The 25462-nt window shown below is 36.1% G+C and overlaps 4 protein-coding genes across 5 annotated transcripts; 2 read left to right on the top strand and 2 right to left on the bottom strand.

The window, feature by feature from the left end:
- The first annotated feature begins 193 nt into the window (after positions 1 to 193).
- On the top strand, positions 194 to 6454 carry L(3)77cdf (phosphatidylserine synthase 1 homolog l(3)77CDf). Of its 2 annotated transcripts, XM_071701531.1 has the most exons (6): positions 195 to 653; positions 1662 to 2216; positions 2407 to 2676; positions 3044 to 3266; positions 3546 to 3612; positions 4992 to 6454. In XM_071701531.1, the coding sequence occupies exons 1-6, from the start codon at positions 424 to 426 to the stop codon at positions 5045 to 5047; spliced, it is 1401 nt and encodes a 466-aa protein (XP_071557632.1). In that variant the 5' UTR covers positions 195 to 423; the 3' UTR covers positions 5048 to 6454. The 2 variants fall into 2 exon arrangements, with proteins under 2 accessions (XP_071557633.1, XP_071557632.1); XM_071701532.1 differs by lacking the exon at positions 3546 to 3612 and having other exon boundaries at positions 194 to 653.
- Positions 5512 to 12713, bottom strand: LOC139769978 (neprilysin-2). The gene is made up of 16 exons (XM_071701539.1): positions 12270 to 12713; positions 10906 to 11958; positions 10072 to 10504; positions 9795 to 9905; positions 9588 to 9693; positions 9332 to 9527; positions 8884 to 9042; positions 8718 to 8810; positions 8396 to 8581; positions 8054 to 8185; positions 7757 to 7936; positions 7472 to 7575; positions 7010 to 7197; positions 6585 to 6751; positions 6234 to 6383; positions 5512 to 6003 (listed from the first exon to the last, which is right to left on the bottom strand). Exons 1-16 carry the CDS (start codon positions 12465 to 12467, stop codon positions 5788 to 5790), a joined length of 3672 nt encoding a protein of 1223 aa, XP_071557640.1. The 5' UTR covers positions 12468 to 12713; the 3' UTR covers positions 5512 to 5787.
- A 168-nt stretch (positions 12714 to 12881) lies between these two features.
- LOC139769971 (uncharacterized) lies at positions 12882 to 18081 on the bottom strand. Its single transcript, XM_071701525.1, has 9 exons — positions 17841 to 18081; positions 17387 to 17461; positions 16469 to 16727; positions 15959 to 16304; positions 15493 to 15687; positions 14461 to 15024; positions 14057 to 14326; positions 13772 to 13984; positions 12882 to 13598 (listed from the first exon to the last, which is right to left on the bottom strand). Exons 1-9 carry the CDS (start codon positions 17869 to 17871, stop codon positions 13404 to 13406), a joined length of 2148 nt encoding a protein of 715 aa, XP_071557626.1. The 5' UTR covers positions 17872 to 18081; the 3' UTR covers positions 12882 to 13403.
- Positions 18082 to 18598: 517 nt separating this feature from the next.
- LOC139769970 (uncharacterized) lies at positions 18599 to 23421 on the top strand. Its single transcript, XM_071701524.1, has 11 exons — positions 18599 to 18801; positions 19420 to 19583; positions 19897 to 20282; positions 20359 to 20515; positions 20603 to 20839; positions 21103 to 21229; positions 21566 to 21950; positions 22041 to 22153; positions 22281 to 22448; positions 22694 to 22825; positions 23020 to 23421. The coding sequence occupies exons 1-11, from the start codon at positions 18716 to 18718 to the stop codon at positions 23249 to 23251; spliced, it is 2187 nt and encodes a 728-aa protein (XP_071557625.1). The 5' UTR covers positions 18599 to 18715; the 3' UTR covers positions 23252 to 23421.
- The last annotated feature ends 2041 nt before the right edge of the window (positions 23422 to 25462 follow it).

Raw genomic sequence — 25462 nt, 5'->3', positions numbered from 1 at the left:
TACGACCCAAAAAACATAAAAAAAACATTAACTTAAGCCATCAACCTCGAAAAAAATGCTCAATCGACCTGGCGACTGGATTAATCAAGCGAGCCTCCTTCCCGCCTGGTTCCCACCCCCTCCAAGAAAACGCTCGCTTCCGTCTACGTATATCGCCTCGTTCACGGCCAATCGCGCGCGCCCAGCGCCCATCGCCCATCAGACATCGGTGTGAAGTTGCGCGCGCTCGCCGCTGAGCGGAGTTCAAGCGAGTTGTTGACGCGCCGCGCGAACGCACGCGCGAGTTTACGCGAATCTGCCGCAGGGGCGAGGGCAGGCAGTAGGTAGTGGGCACGTTTTTCGGTTTTCGGCGCCGAGTACCACGCGTGTCTGCTCGCCGATGTTGATCGAAGGCTGAGGCAGAGGCAGAGTCACCGCGGAAGGATGTCAACAGCATTGCAGGAGGGCGACTCCAAGGCGGCCACCGCCGCCGTCGCCGACAACACTGTCGTCGATCATGCCGAGGAACACAGGCTTCGCGCCGGGACCGACAGCTTCCCGAGCATCAACGAGAGGCCGGTCGACGACATCTCCCTCGAGTTCTTCTATCAGCCGCATACGATCACCCTGCTGCTCATCTCCATCGGCGCCGTCATATACTCGGCGTTCGCCAGGTAGCTGCAGCCTCTCACGTTGACCTTTTAGCCCTTTCGAATTCATGCTGATTACGTCTCGCATGAATCTCTTCTCTTTTTGACTCTTCCCTCTTGTCTTTCTTTGCACGATGTGAAATATACATCTGTCTCAGTTAGAAGATCACGTAAGAGACCGAAGGAATTTCGTGTTCTGAGTGTAATTAGGTTTATATCTGCTACGCGATCAGTATTCAATTTCGATAAGATAATCCTCTGAGAATACAATGCGAAATTCCTTGGTGATGATCTAATATTGTGCTTTAAATGATGCAAGCTTTGTTATGTTATTGCATATAAAGAAAACCTCAATTTTTTACACACAAGAAAATGTTGGTAAAAAGGAAAAAAATGTTGTTGCAATTTTCTCTGAGATAAGTAAATATGCAGCTAATTCTATCTATGAAAATACTATAGAGAGGTTTCTGTCCTTGGCTCATCTATTATAAGCCATTCATGCTTTTGTTTGGCTTATTCTACATTATATAACTTATATAACTTGCGCCATCAATTCTGCTTGATATTTTATGTCCTTGTTTAGACAGCAGTCCTAATTGTCAGAGATTTAAATTTAAATTGATCTAGCTTGTATTATTAAGTTTAATTTTTCACACAATAGATATATAGAAAAATATACATCAATTGTTATATGTTTATTACAGCTTGAAACGCAGGTGAACTTTAGAACTTGATTATTCTTTCAGTTTATTCTTTCAGTCATTGCTTACAATGCAGTCAGTGATAAAATTTATGTAGATGTTCATACAGTAGATATATAGAAAAATATACACCAATTGTTATATGTTTATTACGGCTTGAAACGCAGGTGAACTTTGGAACTTTGATTATTCTTTTAGTCGTTGCTTACAATGCAGTCAATGAGAAAATTTATGTAGATGTAATTCACAAGTCACAGGGGCTAGTGTGTCATATTGTCAGGATACACAATTATGTTACACATTTTGTCACATTTAAGAACATTTCTTTCAGAAATACCACCAATGTGGAGGACAACATGTGGGCGGGCATGTTGTGCGTCATTTTCTTCTTCCTCATCATATCTGTCCTGACATTCCCCAACGGTCCATTCACTAGACCTCATCCTGTAGTATGGCGGATAGTATTCGGCTGCAGTGTACTCTATCTGATGTTCCTGCTCTTCCTATTGTTCCAAAACTATGAGACGGTCAGGAGGATCCTGGTATGGGTGGATCCAGGTTTAGCTTCCTTCCACATTGATATGGACAAGGAGTACGGCGTCAACTGCTCGGACGTCACGGTGGAAAAGATCTGGAGCCACCTGGACGTGTTTGCGCTGGCCCACTTCCTCGGCTGGGCCTTCAAGGCTATTCTGATTCGACATCTCGGTATCCTTTGGGCTATCAGCGTCATGTGGGAGGTGACGGAGATCGCCTTTGCTCACTTATTGCCAAACTTTGTCGAGTGCTGGTGGGACGCGTTAATTCTGGACGTTCTAGTGTGTAATGGATTGGGTATCTGGGTCGGCCTGAAGATCTGCTCCATATTAGAGATGAGAGAATACAAGTAAGTTAGTTTGAATCTTAAAATGTCCTTTAAATTAAATCGTTTGTAACAAAGAGTTTATTTTGCATAATTTTATTTCTTTTCTTCTGTGGAAACTTTATTTCCGTTTCATAAAAGAAGTAGTTTTTCCTTTGTTTCAACGAAAAGTGTTGAAGCACACTGAATCTTTTTATTTGTTTCCTGAATACAGGTGGGTCAGTATTCGTGACATCGAGAGCACCACTGGGAAGCTGAAGCGAGCAATGTTGCAGTTTACTCCTGGCAGTTGGACATCCGTCAGATGGCTGGATCCAACTTGTACACATATGCGATTGGTCGCTTTGTGCCAGCTGGTGATATTCTGGCAAGTCTCTGAGCTGAATACCTTTTTCTTGAAGCATGTCTACGAATTTCCACCATCCCATCCGTTTGTTGTGGCCAGATTAGTATTGATCGGCGTCATAGTCGCGCCGTCCGTTAGGTGAGTAAGAGCACGAATTTTGACATTTAATAAGATGCAAATAATTGTACGCCACATCTTAGAAATATTAGGTATGTTAGAATTTTATATGTGTGCCAAATTTGAATATTGAAATTTCAGAACATTGGAATTGTGATTACTTCAAAAAATTATATTGTTATATATAATTTGTAGATTAAATATTATTAATATTATACATATATCATATTTTTATAATGGTATAATTGTTAATTTAAAGCTTCTAATCTAATTTGGTCTCATATATTAATAAATTGATCTAACAAAATACTTTAAAATAAAATATGTGAATACAAGTATTTGAGTGTGCGGTTGAGATAGTGTTTGTTATCATAAACATAAATTACAGACAGTATTACATGTACGTGACTGATCCGACGTGTAGTCGAGTGGGAACTCAGTGTTGGGTTTACGGGGCAATTATGGTGACAGAAGCTTTGCTATGTATACGCCACGGTGCTGCCCTGTTTGAGCGCACTCAAGCTCTCAACATCCTCCTCTGGCTGCTTTGCCAGTCTCTAGTCTCCGTTCTCTGTGTCTATGGCTGCGTTTTGTGGCATCAATACTTCGAGGTAGGTATAAACACGTTCAGATTTTAATCCATCTCTAGATTTCTAAGAATAGGATTCAGGAAAAATGTTACTACAATATTTTTATTATCAGAGAAAATGAAAGGATAATAATTGCATAATAATTTGAAATGGAAGTATCGTATAAATATCTCTTTTTTGCGCAAACTTACAGTGATTTTACGTGTCAATCTAGATAAGCATTGTTCGTCAATAGCTGATTAATTTTTGTAACTAACTCTCATTGCTCCTTTCAAATGTATGGTGCTCTGATCACTACAGACAGGAAAGAAAGTCACTATAAGACGGTCCGTCTCCTATCTGACCAAGTTTGACACGGATATAAGCGGTATGTGTTAATTGATTACGCGTCATACGATGTGTAATCGCTTAGTGGTTTGCAATCTACTGAGTTTGCGACACTTGATTAATCGTTTGTTTGCTACTGCCATTCTATCACTGTTATTGTCAGTCATCCTAAAACTTGTCCGTGATTTATTCATGACTTGTACATGTATAATATTCTAACTGAACTATCTTGTAAATCTTGTTTTTATTGGTGACTCAAGTAATGAAGAACAATGATTAATCATCCGGATAAATCATAGAATTATACGATGGCTTTTGTACTGCAATTTCTGAACTTTAGGATTCTTCAGATCTTTGAATATTAGATTCCCGAGTCTTGGATTCTTGCATTTTTTAAGGCTCCTGGGTACTCGCCGCGGCTATGTTAAATCATGACATCAAAGGTGAGGCCCTAGGAGCCTTAAGGTAGTTCGATGATGAATGGCCGAAGTCAAAACAATGTTTATGATTTTTTTATTTATATGATTATAAAAAAATAGAATAACGCATCGCAAAGCTTCGTAACGATGTAAAAAGACCATTAGTAAGTAATTTTTACGTTGTAGAATAATATTTTGCCTGAAATAGATTAAAATAAAGTGTGTGTTAACGCGTCGCTTGACTAGTTTTCAACTTTAATTATTAATTTAAAAAAAACTGTACGGTGGATGGTGTTCACCTTCAACTATAGGCTTTCTCACAGTGTCCTCTTTCCATCGATATATATTGTTCGGACATTTTTGGCAAAAGATTTTTCGCAAACTCGTGTTATTCATAGGAAACTATACCTCTTTTCCTATTAGACCAATGTTAAAATCATTAAAACCACTTAATTTTGAAATTTAATATCTTGAGAACGGGACGGTGAATTATCTTTTTTCTGGGCTTAATCGATTCAGAAGAGTTCCTTCTTTCGATATAAAAAATAAAACCTATCACTTTTGGCAAAAGTTGTTTCATCATCGAACTACCTTAATTCTGGACTTCTTGGACCTTGAAATACTCTAATTCTTGAATTTCTAAAAATTTTATCCTTTTAAATCCTCGGATCTCTTCTTTAAATTCTAAAATATTTATAATAAATCATTTCTTGATTTTTTGAAAAATAATCAGACTAGAGAAATCGATCTTGATTGAAAATTTCTTTTTAATTACATTTCTTTTTCCATGTTTTGTATTTTAATTTAATTTTTCTTTCTTTTCTATATCTACTGTATATCTATTCTATATCTATTCTATATATTTCTATATTCTATATATATATATATATGTTGCTTTTCAAATCAAGATTTTTAAAGTTCTCAATCAAATGTCACAACTCAGTCGACGTTGAAGCGACAGTCTCGACGTGCTATTTACGAATGTGTCTGTGTATTTCAGGGAATATGGCTCGGCGTACGAAATCCGTGGAAGAATTGGATAAGAAGAAACTGTGAGAGGAAAAGTGAAAACCGCTTGATCATGAACTGTGGACACTAATTATACTTTCTAGTCGAATGGGACAATCGCGCGTAAGAGTAAGATGGATGATGATGCGTGCGTGCGATTGTTTGTGACGTGGTATGAGTGGTCTCCAAAGCTGTTGTTACTTTTGTTCCTCAGAATAAATGGAGAACGTTATTATCGCTTAAAGTGATCCGCGGGCGCTCGTATTTAGCGTTTCATCAAATTCGATGGAAAAACCATTCGCGTAAAAATCATTTATAGGTAGATTCGTATTCATTTAGTGATTACATTGTTCGTTTAGTTTCTTGTTCTCTTTTAGTTATAATGTTACCTCGCAAACGATGCGCTTGCGGCAACGTGTTCATCGAAGCATTGCTTTTAATCTTAAGACACGTTTTTATTGTATGTGAATGAGAATCTCTTCATATATTGAAGGATACAGAAGCAAAACATATGTTCTCCAACTTCTTTTTTTTTATTTTTAGAACTAAGGACAGTTTTACGCCTCAATCTCGGATGAAACCGTGATGAAATTGACGCTTGGTATTTCTAATTCGATTTCGAAACTGCATGTTAAAGATATTGATACGCGAATCTCGCAAGATGGACCGATCCAAGTTTTGTTTCTGTGTCCGTCGATTAGCCCGCGAATAATCATAGCCGATTGGCTCATTTGCTAGATCGCGACGTCCGCGGGTGCTCGTTCAGTCCTATTTTCCGCGAACGGCCCTCACTCTGGGATCATCGCAGTCTCCTTGGTCTCTATGTACGGGAACACGCTGCAAACGTCGTTGGGCGCGATCTGCGAGCCAAGTGGGCAGTTCCATGCCTCGGCAAGGAGCTTGTCGTTCGACGCCGAGACGAATACGCGGATCCGACTCGGTAGATCCTCGCTCTCATACAGGGAGACGTACGACGACGCGAGTGGCATCTTCGTGCAATACGTCTGGAACGGCAGAGATATAAAAATGTTAATCATCTGAGGCAACTCGACGATGGTCAAAGGTTTCGAGGAAATTAAGAATCGACCGTGATCCTTGCAGATTTTCGGGCTTTATCTGAATAGTCATCCCAGATGTCTCGAGGATCACACGATTCTCCAGCATGCTCCGAAAGAAATCATTCGCCTCATTAAATGAACTGCTGTTAATGTAAAACGAACTGTGAGAACAGTACCTGAGCGTAGGCGAGGTAGAATAATTGGTCGATGTGGAGTTGTATCCATGGTAGTCTCTTCGCATCTGACTTCGTAAGAGCCAAAGTATCATAGGCTAGTCTGAGTCCCATAATTTCAGACAACCGCTCGTTCAAGGTCAACCGCGGGATCTAGAATATTTACTCATGTCGACATTTTGCGTCTACGAACGATTTAATAAATCAAGCGTTACGCAAAAGAAGCATCACGTTTGTTATGTTAAACCTTTAATAGAGTCTTTCTAACTGTCCCTTCTCCCGTTTTATTATTTATTGTATTTTACAACGAGGGAAATTATGCGTTATGGGACTAAGCATTCTTAAGCAGCTTACCCTAAAGGATACGGTTTGGTCAAGGAAGGGTAACGTCATGTTCATTGGTTCTTGGTACAGGTTCTCCTTTTGACAGTTGATGTAATCGTCGAAATGAGTGTTTGTGAGAGTGTTTCCAAACATCAGAGAATTCTGAGTATTCCTAGTTTGGTCCCAATAGTGTATACCTGTTACAAAGAACGATTCGGATAATAGAAGATTTAAAAAATATTAGGAAAAAATGATCATTGTGATTTATTTTAATTTATTTAATTTTTTCTTGAAATCAATATTATGCAATTCTTTTCAAGTTTTTTAAATTTTAATATGAATTATATATAGTTGCATAGTAGATCTGAGAAATGATAAGGAAAAAGTTTATGAAAAATATTAAGTTATTAATGATTTGTAAGATTTCTAGGTATTTGTATTATTAGTACATTTACCATTTGTGTCGAAATGATGGGCGATTTGGTGAGCTATTAAATTCCCAAGCGTTGCCAGCAGAAGATAGTCAAAAGATGATTCGTCGTTTATTAAGGACCAATCGATGATACCGTAAGGAATCACGATAAGGTTTAGGGGATAGATCACTCGGGCCTTGGACTGGAATGGCGTGGCATAGTACGTCCAACTGCAATTTATGCAGGTAATATAAACGTAGATTTGAAAAGATTTTCCAAGTCGGAAAACTTAAGAAATTGAAAATTCTATATAAAGCTCTTAAAATTAAAGGATATAAAAATTTTGATCTAGATTTATGAGTTTATGTATAAATAAAACAATCTAATGAAATATATAAATATGTAGAGTTAAACACGCGTCTTTCTACGACAATTCTACGAATACTTTTAAGTTGGATTAATTAACTGATCACACTGAATTAATTATTTGTATCTTATTTATACATTTGCTTTGGGTCACCAACTTGTCTTCTCAATTCGGCGTACATTAGAGTTCTGTATCTTTTCAGCAGAATCATCGAAGTGTTAAAGTAATCGTACAGGATTATCTGAAATTCGATTGTCAATATATTATAGAGCATAATTGAAAAAATCAAGCAAGACACGGAATGATTTTTAATTACATGCCAATACAGAAGATGAATTAAAAATCCAAAATAAGAAAAAGATGGTACACATTATATGAATGTGAAAATGTTATAAAAACCTCTGTGTTGTAAAATGTTTTACCTCTGATACATTATACTCGCTTAGTAAGTCTCTGTTCTTGAAATAGGAAACAACTGGTAGTGCGAGCTTCAGACTGTTGATCTTTTTTAACAATTCTTCTCGCCCTTTCTCTTTCGCCCATTGCGCTTCTTGCATTTTTATTGATAACGTTTGTTTCAACTTGTTGAATATTTTTTCTATCTATTGAATGAAATAATAGCAAAAAAAACACAAATAATTCGTAAATTTGAAAAATTGGGCATTTATTTACATTTAATATATCTATATTAAATTTTATTTATATTTAAAATCACTTGCCGTACTATTCATTTGCTCTATTTCGTGATCGGCAAAAGATGATATATATAAACTGGACGCCTCCAACTTCAGAAGATAGGTAGCCACATGCAAACAATGATCCTTCACATTATCGCGCTTCGGCAAGACCAGCTGTGAAGAATTTCACTTTATCGTATCAATAAAAATAATAATAATTTTTATTAATACAAAATACTATAAAATTGTTAAAAACCAATTTCATTATTCGCTAAATTGTAATGTGCTTGATGTACATATGTTTCATATTTATTTCAGTTAAATTTACATACGTATTTTTATTTTATTATATTTGAAGGCAAAGTATCTTAACATGTAAATTACCTCATGATAAAGTCTGTGCGCATACAATCCCATTATCGCATTGTTAAGACCCATAGGATCCTTTTTAGCGTATTCTTCTAATTTGCATAGACCTTTAGTCAACGCGGCATAGAAATAAACTTGAATACTCTCGCTAGTGTTCATGTCCAGTCCTGTTAACGAGGGAATTAATTGCGCCCAATTTACCTGCGAGAGAAAATTGAAGGGAAGGGTAAGAGCTAAAAATGTAACACTCTAACTAAAAGATTGGAGTTAAATATTCGATTTCACAATTTTTTGTCTTTATGGAAAAATTACTAAAATTCCCTGCGTTGTCACTTACGAGATTACTCTTGCTCTGCAATTCCTCTAAACTGACTTTGCTATAATTGTTCATCAAGTATGCTTCCCGTATTTCACTTTTAGACGGAAAGTTCTGCGAAATTAATGCAAGATAGCATTTTATTGATGAATAAAAATAGTTATCAAAGGCTCTGTCATTTAATTACCGAAAAGTACTCTTGCATTACAATAGAATCAATCACGCCAACGGTTTTTTCTATGTACTCGGATTCATTCTGTTCTGAATAGTTGTCATTTAAGCTTTTAAAAACGTTAAGCTCTGTTAGCGCTTTCCTGATAGATCTCATAAACCCACTCGTATCGTTCTGTAAAAAAAAATTATTCGCTTATTCTTCTATACACGCTTTTCTATTAATCCATTTTATTAATTTTCTAATTTATATTTTATAATTGACAAATATTGTTTAAAAATTAACAAATTTATAATTATCTAGTAATTGTAGATGAAGAGAAAGAGCATTGACTAAATTAGACAGATTAAAAAACTAAAAAAGAATTTTATAAAAACAAAAGAAAAATTATTTTTTATTTCTTCGTATTAATAAAATTTAACTTTCCCTTCAAACAGTTCGCGATAGTTTAAGCGATTTGTACCTTGCAGCTTTTATAATGATTGTACAAAATTTCGAGATCCACATATTGTCCTTTCATCTCGAATTTGTCCTCAGAACACGGATCTTCCGCATATTCCGCTTTGAAAGGACTCTCGTATGTGGTAGGACCTATCTTCAACGTGAAAATCTTTGGACGATATTCGTCCAATTCTGGCACGACGTCAAATAAAAGAGCGCTAAAGAGAAATAATCCTAATTTATAAATTTTATTTCAATGAACCTTCCTGAGAACTTACCTATGGTGTAACATTAATTGAGCGAATAATTTGGTGAAGTTCGTGTAATGATCAGACCACGTGGCAGGTATATAGAACTGTCCTATTTTTTTTAACGCGTCATTAGCTGCAACAGAATTGATTAACGGCCGACAATTTTATATAATTTTACTATGTTTACATTCACGTAAATTTTTATTCATTAAATACTACACAGCTTCAATTTACCCATTCTTGCTCTTTCACTAAACATCATATTTCTTTCGTATTGCACGCAGCTGTCGTAATATGTTGCGAAAGTCGAATGCACGTTCTCATGCTTCTCCTTTAACATCTGATCTAAAATTATTTAGAACAATTATCACAGAATGAGAGATGTAAACATATTCAATAATTAATCTCTGTAGCAAAGTCAATCTTTTTCATCTTGGATCAAGATGAATGCTTCCTGGTGTGATTTGCATGCTATTTATTATTTATTAGCAATTATGCGTTATAATCTTACCGGCGATTCGTTGGTAATTCTTAGATCTCCGAACTAGATCTCCGTCCGTCAACTGTGGATTTGCTTCAAAACCACCGCAGGCATACTCGTAGAAATCGTCGCAAGGATCTGCCGAGTGATTCATGTAGGACAATATCCTGCTGGCGACATGCTTGCAGTGTCCTGTCTCGCAAACGCTCGCATCCTTATCAGGAAATGTGGTCCTTGTCGCCCTTGTGGTCCTTGTCGTAGTCGAGGGATTTGTTTCATTGTAACTTATTGAAACGGTTGTGCTGGTTGTGTGGTTGTAAGAACTAGAAGTAGCAGTTGCGTTCGTATAATTGAACATGGAAGATATGCTGTATTTCTCCATTTTATCAGAAGTCACGTTGTATTTCTCGGTAGTATAACTCTCTTCGTTCATAGTCGTTTCATTCATTACGTTTTCAGCTTCCTATAAAGTTAAATAATATCATAAATGTTGATGTAAGTTTTGCAGATTTGAAAATATCTATATAAAAAATTTAATAGAAATTTATTTATAGAAAGAATTAACTTATATTATAATAGAAAAAAATTAATAATGGACTTTCAATAATGAAACTAGCCTAATGTGGAGTGAATAAAGGACATTGAGAATACAACGCAATTATTGATGATTGAGTTATCTAAATTACAATATTTAATTATGTATTGTTAATACTTTAACTTTATTGTTAATAATAATTAAATATTGTTATTTTGATAACTTACGCACCAATAACCGCGTTGTATTCTCAATGCCCTTTATTAACTCCACATTCGTTAATTAATACATTATATCAAATCAATTTCAATGCATTAGACTTTCATTACATTTTTAACTTCCGTTGTTGTTGAAAACTTCTCATCCATGAGTGGAGTATAATTTATTGTGGAAGAAGAACTCTCTCTCGTTACGATCTCATTAATTAACGTCGCATTGTACTCCGTGATTGCAGATTCCTCATAATTTAAATATTTTGTTGTAGAATTTTCAGTATCTCTATCTTCTTCAGGGTCTGATTGAGTTGGCAACGTTGAAATAATATCACTCGTTACCTCGAATTGTGAATCCTCAGATTTATTCTTATCGGAGGGATATTTAGCACTTGCGTTTTCTTTAAGATCAATCTGATGAAAACTCGGCACTGTTGAAAATGTAATATCATCAACACCGATCCTTAATCTCTCATATTTTTTAGTAAAATTTTCGGAAGCGTTGTCTTCGAGACCACTTGACCGAGCTGACAATGTTGGAGTTATAATATTATTAGTTACAATGTCAACTTCTGATTTATTCGAATTGTAATATCCATCAGTAGAATCGCTCGTAGAATTCTTAACGAATTTTGAAGTCACCACATCCTTTATAATATCAACAATCGTAACGTATTTTAACGTAGTGGTGCTGATGGTTGGTCTACTCGGCGATGTTAAAGCTGCTTCTTTAACGATAACATCATCAGTCACAATATCATGCCGATCATGCGGCAATGTAGACAAGTCGACGCTTTCTTCTGTAGTTTCTATATCTTTTAGGATTTCCTTCGTGATGTAGTCCTCAGTATCTTCTTGAGCTATAGGAGCAGGCGATGTTATTTCATCTACGCTCTTTTCGAAGTAACGCTCAAAAAAACGAGAGCCTTTAACATTTCTTAGAATATTATTCTTAGAATAATCTATAGTAATGGCATTGTTATCTTCTATTGGTCTATTGGTTCTGTTGTCTATGATCGATGTACTGTGTGTGGATGTAATTGTTGGAATTACTGTTTTTCGAGGTTTCAGAGTTCTTGAAAGAACTGCCCTTTCTGTCGTTGAAGTTCTTTGAGTTGTTGATAGATCTGTCATGATTGTTGCTTCCTGTGTGCGTTCTTGATGATGATGCTGTTTAAAATACTCAATAAAATTATTTAAAGATAAATAAATTTATTAGCAATAAATATTAATAAGTAAATTTAAAAAGAAAGACACTCTCTTATGTAATATATAGAAGAGACATGTTGCAGGAAATATCTTATTAAATTTTTTTTTCTTTAAGAATTTTTCGGAAAATGTTTGCTAAGACAAAATTGTGTGTAAAATTTGTAATGACTTCTGTGAAATTTTCTTAAATTTGTTAAATAAGTTGCTTCCTATTTTTTATATAATTTACTTATATATTTAGATTGTCTGAAGATATTTTACTCATAACACACCTGTGGCTCGTGTTCCATATATCGATCCTTGTATTCTTTTCGATTCCGCATCTTCCAGGGTACGCAGGCGAGGATAAGGATGAGGCATATGAAGAAGAAGATGAGCAGGGTGATGAGGCAGCTTCTGTACGACTGATCCCGTTGAGCGGCCTTGCCCTGCTCCCGATTGTTAATCTGATACGTTTTGCGGAGCGGCATGGTTTCTTCAACACAGTTAACTCGCAACTATATACGTTAATTTGAACGCAGCTAAGAAAGCCTCGATTCTACATTGTAATCAATTGTAATGCATATGCGACGTATTTTTGCTTCTAATCTTCCAAGATTGATTGCGGTTTTCACTGACCGCTTCCTTTCAAATATCACAAGAATTATCACAAGATAATAGCTTGCACACAACAGAATGCTTAGATTGACTCTAAACTAGTAGTAAATTCAACTTTCTTTTCATTCAATATAAAATATTCTACTTAGGTGTAATGTAAATATTAATTTAAAAAGTTGATAAATTTATTTAATTGAAATAACTAACGCATTGGAGTTGAAGGAGCACTGATCAAGTAGGATTTAAGCCTAAAGGAAAGAATCTTCAGGAATAATTATAATACAAACTTGGACTATTTCATAAAATTGATATTCTTTCTTAAGTTATTTTACACCTTTCGCATTTGCGACTTCTGATCTAGATTTATTATTTTATAACAAATAAATTAAAAAGACGTCGCGCTGTCAAAATGTTTCGTTACAGCTCTGATATCGTGCGTATGCCTTGTAATTGTTAAAAAATGTAACGAACGAAAGTGTTCGAAAGGGTACTCGGAGTATAACTACAGCAGTGCCTATACGAGTTTTCTCATAGAAGAATCGAAATTAGCGACATCGAACATCTTCGATGTGCTCGCAAATGTATATATAAGTTACTTATGTCGATAGAGCATTTATAATACAATTATCACAGATATGTAAACTACAAAATACCGTACGCAAATATAAAATGCAACTTGCGCCTTCGCCGATGATCCCATTGCACGTGCTACGACGATTCGTCTACGTCCTAATTGATGTACAATTTAAATACGAATCAAAAATATATATATACGCGTGTATGTATATAGGTATATATATTGTAAAACTCTACTCGCTCGCGTCGGGCGAATAGAACTCCATGTTGCGTTTGAAATCGTTCTCGAAGTCCATAACTGGCGAGTCGGAGCGCTCGTTTAATTCACCGCTGGCCGATTCGACTGCTTTCGAGATGGGAGGAACGTTCCCCATTTTTTTGCTGGATTCTTCGTCGAAATCGCCAGATTTAAATGTTTCGGAGGCGATCTGCAATGAGATTAAAGGATTTAGTATAATTAATATATACAGAGAAAAAGAAAGAAATCCCAGATTAAAAGGAAAGATTGAAATACGATCAAAACATCAAAGCAAAAAGGAAAAGTTTTATACTATATCATATATTGAGAAAGATACGAAAAGTGATTTAAGATGTAAATTACTTTTTTCTCTATCTCATCAGTCTTAAGCTTTTCTAATTTCTCTTTGTCGGCGAGCGGGATTGCAGTCTTTGATAACGTTTGTCTCTTTGGGGTGGGCTTCCTCGGCTTAAATGATCCGGATGCTTTTTTCGGTAGCTGCGAGCTCGTATGCTTCTTGGTCTCGTTCGATTGTTCGCAATTGTGAGTAACCAGCTGCTCCTTAGTCTTAAAAGCCTGCATAATGTTAATAGTCAGGTTAAAGAGTTACCCGAATAGCGTTCCGAGTGATTCGAGAATGAGACTCACGTGAGAACAGATATCGCACTTAAGACTGTGCTTGTTCATCTCGTGATGCTTGAGCGCTTGCGCCCGGTGGAAGTTGCGATTGCAGTGGCTGCAACTGAACCGCTTGACGTTGCTGTGCGTCAGCAAGTGTCGTTTGAGTTTGTCGGGCCGTGAAAACTCACTCATGCAGCCCAGATAGTTGCGAAATGGGCACTTGAGCCTTTTTGTCAGATCGTGAATCAGCATGTGCCGGCCCAGTCGATCTTTCCGCTTGAATCTGGCTGGACAATGCTGTAATTTTAAATATAAAATGCAAACATCAATTCCCAAATAAGCAATATGCAGTTATATCTCAGTTTATTTGGTTAATTGCGGAAATTGTTTTAGCATCTTAAACATACATTATTGCAATTATTCCTACTTACCGGACATGTAAAAGGCGTCTCCTCGCTGTGTATCAGCTTATGATTGGCCAGGTACTGCTCGGTTTTAAAAGCTTTGCCACAATCCTCACAGGCGAATCTTGCTGATGCCGAATGAGTCTTGAGATGGCGGCGCAGAAATCTCTCAATGAGAAAGCTCTTGCCGCAGTGCAGGCACGCGTAATTGTGCGTGGTGGTTTCTTTATGGTGTTGCAATGCCTCCAGATTCGAGAACGATGATTTGCAAGTCGAACAGCAGTAATACTTCTCCGTGGTCTTTTGCTTCTGGACGGAGTGGACGTACTGATGGCGACCAAGATCCGACAGGGTGCTGAATACTTCGCCGCACACGTGGCACCGGTATTCCGAGCACTTGTGGCTGCGCGTGTGCTCCAGGAACTCTTCCAGATCCGAAAACATCATGCTGCAGCTGCTCTGCACGCATTTGTACACTTTCAGCGTCAAATGCGAGACGATTAGGTGGCCTTTCAGAGCTTTATACGAGTCAAACGTCTCTTTGCAGAATTGGCAATGGTATGTGCGGTCGATACTTCCATCCGGAGGTGCCTAAAAGTTTAGAAGAAAATGATTAAGATAAAATATAGTAAATAAAGTGAAAAGGAAGAATATAAAGATTAAGCATAGAAATTAACAGTAAAAGATATAAAATTAAAATTTAATTTTTTTAAATGTTTCTTGTGCCTTAAAAATATGCAACTGTTTGTTATAATATTTCAAACGATTGACTACAATATAGCAATAATAAAATACGATATAAAACTTTTCTCTTAAGCCCCTTGCACAATAGGCGATAGCGATATCGATAGCGACAGCGACAAGGTTGCCAAAGCTATACCATTGTCGGCAACTTTGTCGCTATCGCTATCGCCTATTGTGCAAGGGGCTTTAGAAAAGTTGTTATTCTTGCAAGAATGCAGTTTTATAAAAGGAATACATAAGAAATTTTCTCTTTGTAAATATTCGAAAAAGAAAAGAGTAAATCTTACCTAGTAATTTTAATTAAAAATTTCTTACCTCTGGTGGTAACGAATGAATGGCGGTGCCGGGCCATACTTTGTGCGAGGACATGTGCTTCTTTACGTTCGACTTCTGCGCGAATGCACGACCACACACCACGCATTGGTAAGGCTTTTCTCCAGTGTGAGAACGTTCGTGCTGCTGCCAGTAGAATTTTTTCGCAAACTGCTTGTTGCAATAACCACACTTATACTGCAACGATGTAATCAGATATGTGTCTTAGTACAAAAGGTTTGTATTAATCTCGTGATTTATTTAGTAACTTATGAAAACTTGCATTTTAGAAAAATTACTTGAAACCAAATTTGTATTATATTTATTATTATAATTAAAGTCAATAAAATTTCATAATTAAACAATTTGAAAACATTTATTACAATTTAATTTAACATCATAAAATCGAATTTTATGGATCTTATGTTTTATTTTAGTTGGCAACAGAGAGTCGCTAACACAACAATACCTTTAAGTTCTGCGTCCGACTAATGCCATTTTCTGATTCACCGAATGGATCCTGGAGGGATGTCTCGTTGTTCTCAAGAGAGGATTCGTTGTCCTCTAAAGGCGGCTCGTTTTCCGCCAGGGATGGCTCGTTGTCCGTCAACGAGGCGCTAGGTTGTTCAGACTGGCTGGAGGCGTCCTCCTGTGAGCTAATGTCGTTTTGTAGATGTATCGTCGGCACCTCGCTCGAGTCTTCCGTCGCCTCGATAGCAGCGTTACCGAAAGTGTCCAGGCTCTCTGTACTCAAGATAATCGGCACGCTGAACGTGGAGTCTGTCATGAAATAATTAGCAGCATCCTGGTCCACGCTGTAACAATTGAATCAGATTCAAGAAAAATCGCATACATATTAAAGAACAAATTGTACAAAAGCAACAAATGATCTATATATTCAAGACGGCACAAAAATATTTAATTCAAATTTATTGTACTATGTAACGAATTATAATTACAATTATCAATTGTGATATACCTAAATAGCATGTCTGCTTCTTCGAGAATAATAGGTTCTCCAAGCTGAAAGGTTTCCTGCGAATTGTACTGCGACTCATCTTGAGCGGCATCTTCCACGTGCATCACCTGACTCTCGTCGTTTGTTAAGAACTGAGTCAAATCCACTTGGTGCTGCGTCTTCTGGTGCGTCCTCTTATGGAGTACGAACATTTGAAGCGACGTAAACTGGCTCTTGCACTTGCCACATTGGAATATGTCTTCCTCATCTTGATCAATCGCTGGTGAAGAAATTGGCATTATATAAAAAATGATATGTATAAGGAATAATTAGAAAATATTAACATATATCTATATTTCATATCGAATATCTGTATTTATATGAATTTCACTTTTTTCCGAGACAATTACAAACCAACAAGTTAAACTAAAGTTGGAATACATATCTATTGATACTATGAAAAAATTATCAAAGTTACATTTTTAAGAGAGAATAAGATCTTTTAATAAAACATAACATAATCAAATATCAATGCCAATGCTTAAAGAATAAATCTAAACCCAAAACAAAACTTATATAAACAAGTTTGTTTAGGATTTATTCTCCCGTTTATAATAAATTTTAAAGAAATATTCAAAGTATCTGTAGCGGTTTTACTACAGCAAATCTTAAAACTGTAATATATGTTAAAACATCAGGTTGCTTCGCAATACCCTAAATCTCATTGTGAAAGACGAGCACTTTTAATTAGATCTCTTAATTTATTGTAACTCAGAAAATAACATCTAAATAATCTATGTCCGTCTGACATTCTCTTCTTGTTTTAGACTCCAGATTCATCCTTTGAAGCATCAATATACGATATAAGATCGTTCTGTACGTAATAAAACTATCATATAATAAAAAAAATATCTATTCTTTGCGTATAAGAATATATACCTGACTGTTCGACTTCAGCTATCAAGGTTTGCGACTCCAGCAAGGATTGCACAGAGGAGCCGTCCAGCGAGACATCTACAAAAACATAACAAAGTTGAAATAATTAAACAATACCAAGTGTTAACTACAACATCTGGAGATGGTGGCAATGGAACGTTGCTGAGAGTGCAAAGCACAGGTCGCTGTATATAAAATGCATCGAGTCGACGGTCAAGTCAGTGACCCCTATTCTCTATACTCTTCAAACTTGCGTCTAAAGATCCGCACACTCTCATGCCACCGGAGCATATTTGAAATCGTCGTCGAGAGGCGAGCTTGTCGAGGGAACGCAACAACCAGGAAGGAGACAACAACCCACCCCGAGGCCCGAAGGAACGGAGGCTCGGGGCGGGTTGTTGACGTTTCCGGGCTCGGGTAAACCCCGCCTATCTCGCGGGCCAACGCGCGCTCTCACCTGTCAGAGCATCGAGGATAGACTGCGCCATGTTTCGCGATCAGCACGTCGTCATCGTAGCGGAGGCACCGGACTCCCTAACTCGCGCGGGTCGGCGGGATCCGCCGGGATGGGAACATGACGAGCACCGCTCTCGCGTCCCCGTCGCTGCCGAGACGGCGCCAGCGCACTGATCTGACTGATCGATACCTAACCTCAAAGCGCGACATCGCGCGACGCCGCGACGCCGCCGCCGAGCGAGCGCTTCACTACGCTTCACGGCCGTCGCGTCGCGTTCGACCGTCGTCGACTTGACACTTCTTGTTTCAACGTTCGGCGATGCGATTCGAACGACGCGTCCTGTTGAATTACATTTAAATGTAACTCTTTCACCTTTTGTGAAAATAAATGTATCTTTCAAGCGCGATCGAGGGTAAAAATATAAATATGAGGTGTCCGTTTATATGCTGTGTTTTATACACCTGCCAGGGAATTTTTGGGCTTGCAAACATCGATTGAAGTAAAATATGGAGTTACATAATTGACATATAAGTACATTGCAATAATGAATTAGCATGTGAAGATGTGAGTCTATTACCAAAATTCCTCAAAGCTGCAAATGCAAAATATCTCGGCTATTTCATTCGTCTTTTTTACTAGGCAAATGCTATCTGCCTGGTCAAATAGCTTTCGCCCATTTATTTTTTGCTATTTTCCTAGGCAAATGTAGTCGCGGTAAGCCGTAATCGCGCAGCAATATCGATCGACATCGATACGACAATACGACTTCGATGTATCGATGCGGTCGCAGCGGATTTTAGGTTGGATAACCCTTTTCAATTAGTTCGCGATGTGTTTTTGACGTTATTTGAAAGGAAATTGTCTTCGCGTGTAAAATGGCAGTGTCCTTTCTTGGAAGAGGAGTCGCTCTGACGCGACGAAATTTCCTAAAAATTCCAAAGCGACACGGATATATAGTCCTGTAAGTTCGTCCTCGTTGTCACGTAGAGGTTAAGTTCCATCGAAACCCGCGATTACTTCTACTGCGTTTTAATTTGTTATGTTTTTTCTTGCGATATGTGTGCATACATTTCGTACTGTATTCTCTTTATCAATTTTATTAATTAATTATTTCAACTGTACTTTTGTCGTTGGAAATCAAATCTTGTTTTTACTTTCATACATGTGTTTTTGAATTTGCGTTCTACGTCATTTACTTAATACCTCTTACATTATTTAATTTATTTATATATTTGTGGATTATTTATGACAATTATTTAATATTTCTTATATTATCTATTTGTTTATATATTTATTGTATATTTGCGTATTATTTATATGTTACGTAATTTAGATATATATTTTATAATGTATGACAAGTTTGTTTATACGTCTCTAATATATTTAAATGTATGCATTAAACTATGCCTTAAATACATTAATTTGTGTGATTAAATTCTTTAAAGTATATAATTATTTTATTCCTTTTTTTACATTTTTTGTTTATATTTTTGTTAGGTACCTGAATTGAATTCATTTTCTGTATTTGTAGACGTTATGCATCTTGTATAATTATATATTTCTTTTCCTTGATGTCAAGACTTCCAGAAATAGGCGAAGAATCGTCGGAAAAAAATCCTTTATTGAAGGATGACAATCTACCAGAATTTAACACAATCACAATTGAAAAGTGTACAGCAGCTATTGGAAAACAAACCGTGGAATTTGAAGAGAAAATGAAAAGTTTGGAGAAAGTTGTGGATAGTAAGTTTTAAATATTATTAAGTAATAGTATTAAAAGTTATTTTATACTGAGAATTTTAATTAAATATAATTTGAAAAAGTATTAATTAAATTTATTTCTATTGTGCTGATAGTATAATTTAATAATGAATGTTATAAATCTATTGTAGTATATGCACTGTAAATATAATAGGAATAGACAATGAATAAATAATATTAGGAGATTTTTAATCCTCTATAACAATAGAATTAATGATATGAATCTTGAGTCAAAAGAAATATGATCCAGTGTCTAATCGCGATTTTAATTTTCAATTTTTATAATTATTTACAGCGACAAAGGATTTAGATGTATTCAATGATTGGTTACATCCAATCGAGGAAGCATATCTTCCTCTAGAGACCACTTGGGGCATAGCAAAGACTTTGTACTTTGGCAATCAGAGTTTGATGCCGACAAAATGTTACGTGGGTATTCACGAACGTGCCATGAGGGCCGTGGCTAGCAAATTTGGCAGTGCGCCACTCTTTAAAGCATGCAAGGAAGCGCTGGACAATAAGAATATCAGTTTGACACATTCGCAGAGGAGAGTGCTTACAAAGTATGTGCTGGAGGGAACTTTGAATGGCCTGGAGCTGCAGGATAAAGAATTCGAGAAGTATACAGACGACTTGAACTATATCTTGTCGAAAATCAAAGAGTACAAGCCGAAATACGAGGTCTATCATATAATTTGGAACACATTTATTTCGAGAAAAGCGCAACAAACTGAAATTTAAACTAATCCTTTTTTAGAGTGCTACAGCCGTGTATAATATGACAATACATAACAAACACGTTGTGGAGGATTTTCCAGAGGACTACCTCAAGTCTATCGCGATGAATCCTAGGGAACCTTACACAGGTCCTTGGATGATCACTTTGAAGCCGTATATCCTGCAACCGTTTATGGGTGCGCATCTTTTGTATATTCATTAATAAAACAAATTAAATTATAGAGATTTTAATATTTTTAATGGATTTATATTTCCTTAATTAGAGTACTGCCCTGATCGTGAATTAAGGGCATCGATTTGGGATGCTGATGTCACCCGGTGTTCTAATTATCAGGAAAGGTCTGTTCAAGCTAGCGTGACGTTGGAGGAACTCCGATCAAGAAGAATCGAGCAGGCGCAACGCTTGGGATTCAAAAATTACGCAGAGATGAGCATGGAGACAAAGATGGCTGACAATCTGGAGAATCTGCACAACACAATAGAAACTCTTCGGAATACTGGTAATAATTTAACTTATTATAAATGAGAAATATAACAGAAAAATAATCAAACATTAATTAGAGCACTTATGATAATTAATTTGTTAAAATTATGAAAGAATGGTAACGTTTTATTATTAATTAGATCTGTAGGAAAAATTAATATACTTTTATTAATATATTACTAAAATTATGAATGTGTAATATAATTAATAATAGATTTTATTAATAGATTATTGATAGCTTTAATTAATTGATTAATGACCATTTAATATTTTTTTAAGCGTTTCCTGCTCAGGAACAAGAAGTCGCAAATTTAACCGAGTTTGCAAGAGAGAGAGATTTCAATGATACTCTAAGGGTATGGGATATTGCATATTGGGGTAGAAAACAACGTCGCAGTATGTACAAGTAAGTAAATTAGCATGTTAAATATCTCATATATATATATATATATATATATATATATATATATATATACACACACACACACACACACACACACACACACACACACACATTTAATACAACATGCCAAAAATCTTTATCTACATATTAAAAAATTATCATGTGGTCGACTGCATTTTAAAGTATAATTATTTGAAAGAAATAAAATTTTCTGCGTTGTAGGATTTAAGTATATTTAAGATATTTGATATTTATATTTTTTTAAAATCTGTGATATTAAATAAAATATCATAAAGTAATATATTTTAAAATTTTTTACCCAATTCCGTGTTTATTCAGCTGCGACGAAAACAAATGGAGAGAGTATTTCCCGCTACCGACCGTTCTGTCGGGCCTCTTCGAGCACATCGAGACGCTCTTCAACGTGAAAATCGTTGAAAGCAAGAAAGCGGATATCTGGCATAAGGACGTACGGTTCTTTGACATATTCGACTTGAACGGATCTAGCGCGGCGCCCATTGCGAATTTTTACCTAGATCCCTACGCCAGAGGAAGGGAGAAGTTCCGCAAGGAAGAGGACTCCGGATGGGTGTCCATAATTAAGAGCAAGAGCAAAATCGACAATAGCACTCCGTTAATCGCCCTGATCTTCAACTTTCCGCCACCGATAGGCGACAAACCTTCCCTGCTCTCCTTCAGGGACGTGCAGGTTCTCTTTCAGAAGGTAATAGGCTATTGTTTATAAAATTATAATGGACTTATATGTATATGTTCATAAAATAATTAATCTTTTATGATTGTTTGCACATTACAGTTTGGACACGCTTTGCAACATTTGCTAACTACGGTCGAGTATTCTGACATTGCCGGATTGTCGTTTGTGGAATGGGACGCGGTATTCATTTGCGATTTCTTCATGGAGAACTGGTATGAAATAAAGTTATTCCTTTATTTATTTTCTTCATTTAATTATTTTCTTTCTATTTTAATACTCTTATACTCTATATTACCGTTAATATTGTAATTAATTAATGAGTTAATATATTCGGTGTAGGTTGTACGAAACATTCATGTTGCAAAAAATTTCCGAACATTACGAAACAAAGCAGCCATTACCTGCGGAAGCTATCGAGAGCATTAAAAGAATGAGGTCGCACTTGGCCGGTTATAAACTTTGCAAAGAACTTTACTTGTCACATTTAGATCTGGAGCTGCATTCCAGGTGAGCATCGATCTACAAACCTCCGTTAAATTCTAATACAAATTCTAAATTCTGAATTTCTTCCCAAATTATTTAAAAGAAACGTAATTACATTAATTAAATATTTATATCTTATTACATTATTGCTTACAAAGTAAACAAAATATTTGCTATTCTTTCAATACAATTATTCAACGACTCGATATTTTGAAATGACGTCGGTCTTCGTATCGCTTAATCTTATTTAATTATTGAAAAACTTGCAGTGAAACGTTTTGGGTGCCTATGATGAAACGCTTGTGGCCAAAATATTTCGTATTGCCTCTCGAAAAAAGGGACGTTCATGTTTGCAACTTTGAAGCTATATGGAGCGGTAATTGGGCGGCCGCGTATTTCAGGTATTGCAATATACATACATCTATTTTATATAGATTGAAGAATTGTCGCAAATTGATTTTAATTTAAGATAGATATACAATTGTTATCTCAAATTGCAAAATGTTCCTATTAATGAAATAATAAAAAGTGGTTTGTTACAATTGTTACTAGTAGCTCACATTGCACAAGCACTGATTGAACTGTTAAATTGCAGCAAAGTTTGGTCCGAGATGATTGCTGCCGACTTATACACGGCTTTCCAAGAGGTCAAGTCCGACGAGTCGCAGCAGAAGGAGTTGGGTGCGAGATTCCGTAACACATTTTTGTCCTTGGGCGGCAGTTATCCTGCCGCTGAAGTATTTAGGAAATTTAGGGGAAGGGATCCGAGCCCGCAGGCGTTACTGGACAATCTCGGGTTAACGCGAGCGACGAAGGAAATCAAGTGATGCGATTACATGATTAGATAGAATACTACTCTTCAAGAGTGCGCAAAAATAACGATGAATCCTGTATAGTAATAGATAATTGTTACCTGGATCTATACAAAACATAGATCCAGGAATTAATTGAATTGTGAAGTGGTCAAATTAAGCAATAAATTATTACTTGTAAAATATTACTTATAAATTGCTTAAAAAACGCGAGTTTTTGTTTAAATTAAAGTGATATAAAGGAGGTTAAATAATTTGAATAAAAAGAAATATTTAGTGTATTATAAACAAATTTCTTTTTCTTTGGTACCGTGCTTTTTTTAATCAAATGCTTACAGTATGCTTTTTCCGCATATTCTCTTTCCGTCTTAAATATATGTATGCTCGGATGGATTGTTATAATTAATACCTTTTTAAGAAAGCATATTATAAATTTTTAAATTTGGTTAAATTTTATATTATAGTTTTGATATATTATTTGATTATTATTAATTATTTCTACATATTTATAATTTATAATAACGATTTTTTTACTAACCGATAAAGCAATGCTATTTTATCCTATATCGATAATTCTCACATCTCTGTTTTGATTAGTTCACTCGACTAATCAATAGATGGTGGTTGCATCGCGAAATCTCTAATTAATATCACTTATTCAGCCTCAACCAATAAGCCCCTTGCACAATACCAGGCAACAGGCAATAGGAACAGGGAATAGAAATCAGAAATCATATATAAATGCAGAATAAACAGTGACACAGGCAATAGATACAGAGTTTCCGTCACGTTGGAAATTCTCTGCCTATTGCCTGTTGCCAACCAATCATAGCATTCGAATTTTTTAGGTTGTAATTAACGATTTTTTGGTTATTTCCTGTTCCTATTACCTCTGTTGCCTGGCATTGTGCAAAGGGCTATAGGCTGCGTTCCTACGGTTGTCTTTTTGTATATTCCTTCTTTGGTTCAATAAAAAAAATAATATTCAGAATAATGTATTTAATTTATTAAATTAAATTATATGATCTAGACAGATGGCTAATAAATAAACTAACAAGCGATAATAAATTTGCTTATTAAGGAAAATAAGCGTTAAATTGAAATAAATGATACAAGTGTCGGGCAGAATTATCGTAAGGAAATTAAAGTAACGAGTAAACGCGAGATATATGACACTCGATAAACAAGACATATATATCAATTTCCTGGAAAGCTATCTGTTTCTTTTCGAACGGAAGGTTGCAGCCGCCTTGAATAATGCAGACCTGCTTTACATCAATAATTCCTGGAAAACCGTGTTACGGTCTGCTAATAATTAGTCACTATCGTAATTGCTATTTTATGGACTGTTACGGAAAGACTCAGGGTTAATCAAATTCTGATTAACTTAATCGGCGATTATCTCCGAGAATTGTTCACCACAAAATTTTCAATTGTACAATTCATTTCTTTTTATTCTTTTCTGTCGCGTAGAACAAACAAAAGATCGATAGTACATATCAACGAGATACCGCAGGTGTACGTTACACTGTAAATCATAATCGCTGATTAAATTAATCGCTCACTAATCAGCCTTTAAACAGTCCGCATCCCGAGGTGACTGGTGGCTGAAGCGACGTCGATGGATATCCCGATAAAGTCTGGTTTTCGTTCTCGTTCTCGGGATTAACTACTTAATTAACAGCCGCAGACAAGCCGGGTTTTTCCGTCGGGCGCGCACGGTTTTTATCACGTTCGGTTGTCGTCGTCGTCGTTGTCGTTGTCGTTCGACGCGCGACCTTATTCACACCCGTTATATTACGGCGCGGTAGGTAGGTAGGATTATGAGTCATCTTCTCCGCGTGAATACTAAATACCTCGCTGCATCATTATCAGGCGTCGCACGTGCAAAATTTATTTATGAGCTCGTTAATCATGCTTATTTATAGCGAGCGCATTTATTTACTATGTCAATTCTTTATGGAACAATCAAGTGCGCTCGTCGCGATTACTCGGAATCTACATTTATTGTAATAAAAAATAAAAAATGTACAGATCCGCTAAATAGTAACAAAAATTGTATATTTAAGTCAGTAAGAGCGGTTTTTAAAAATCAAAGAAACAAAATAGAAAACCAAAAAGATTGATGCAAACGTAAGAAAAAAAAAATTTAATTAGAATCGAAATAAAATGAATAGAAACAATCCGCCTTTAAAAGCGGAGAGTGAAATTATATTCGAAATTTAT

The sequence above is a fragment of the Temnothorax nylanderi genome, unplaced genomic scaffold (assembly GCF_030848795.1).
Source record: "Temnothorax nylanderi isolate EJ_2023f unplaced genomic scaffold, tnyl_v1.0 TNYL_tig0026_pilon, whole genome shotgun sequence".
NCBI lineage: Eukaryota > Metazoa > Arthropoda > Insecta > Hymenoptera > Formicidae > Temnothorax > Temnothorax nylanderi.
Note: the sequence above shows the minus strand (reverse complement) of the source record. Positions and strands in the feature narration are given on the sequence as shown.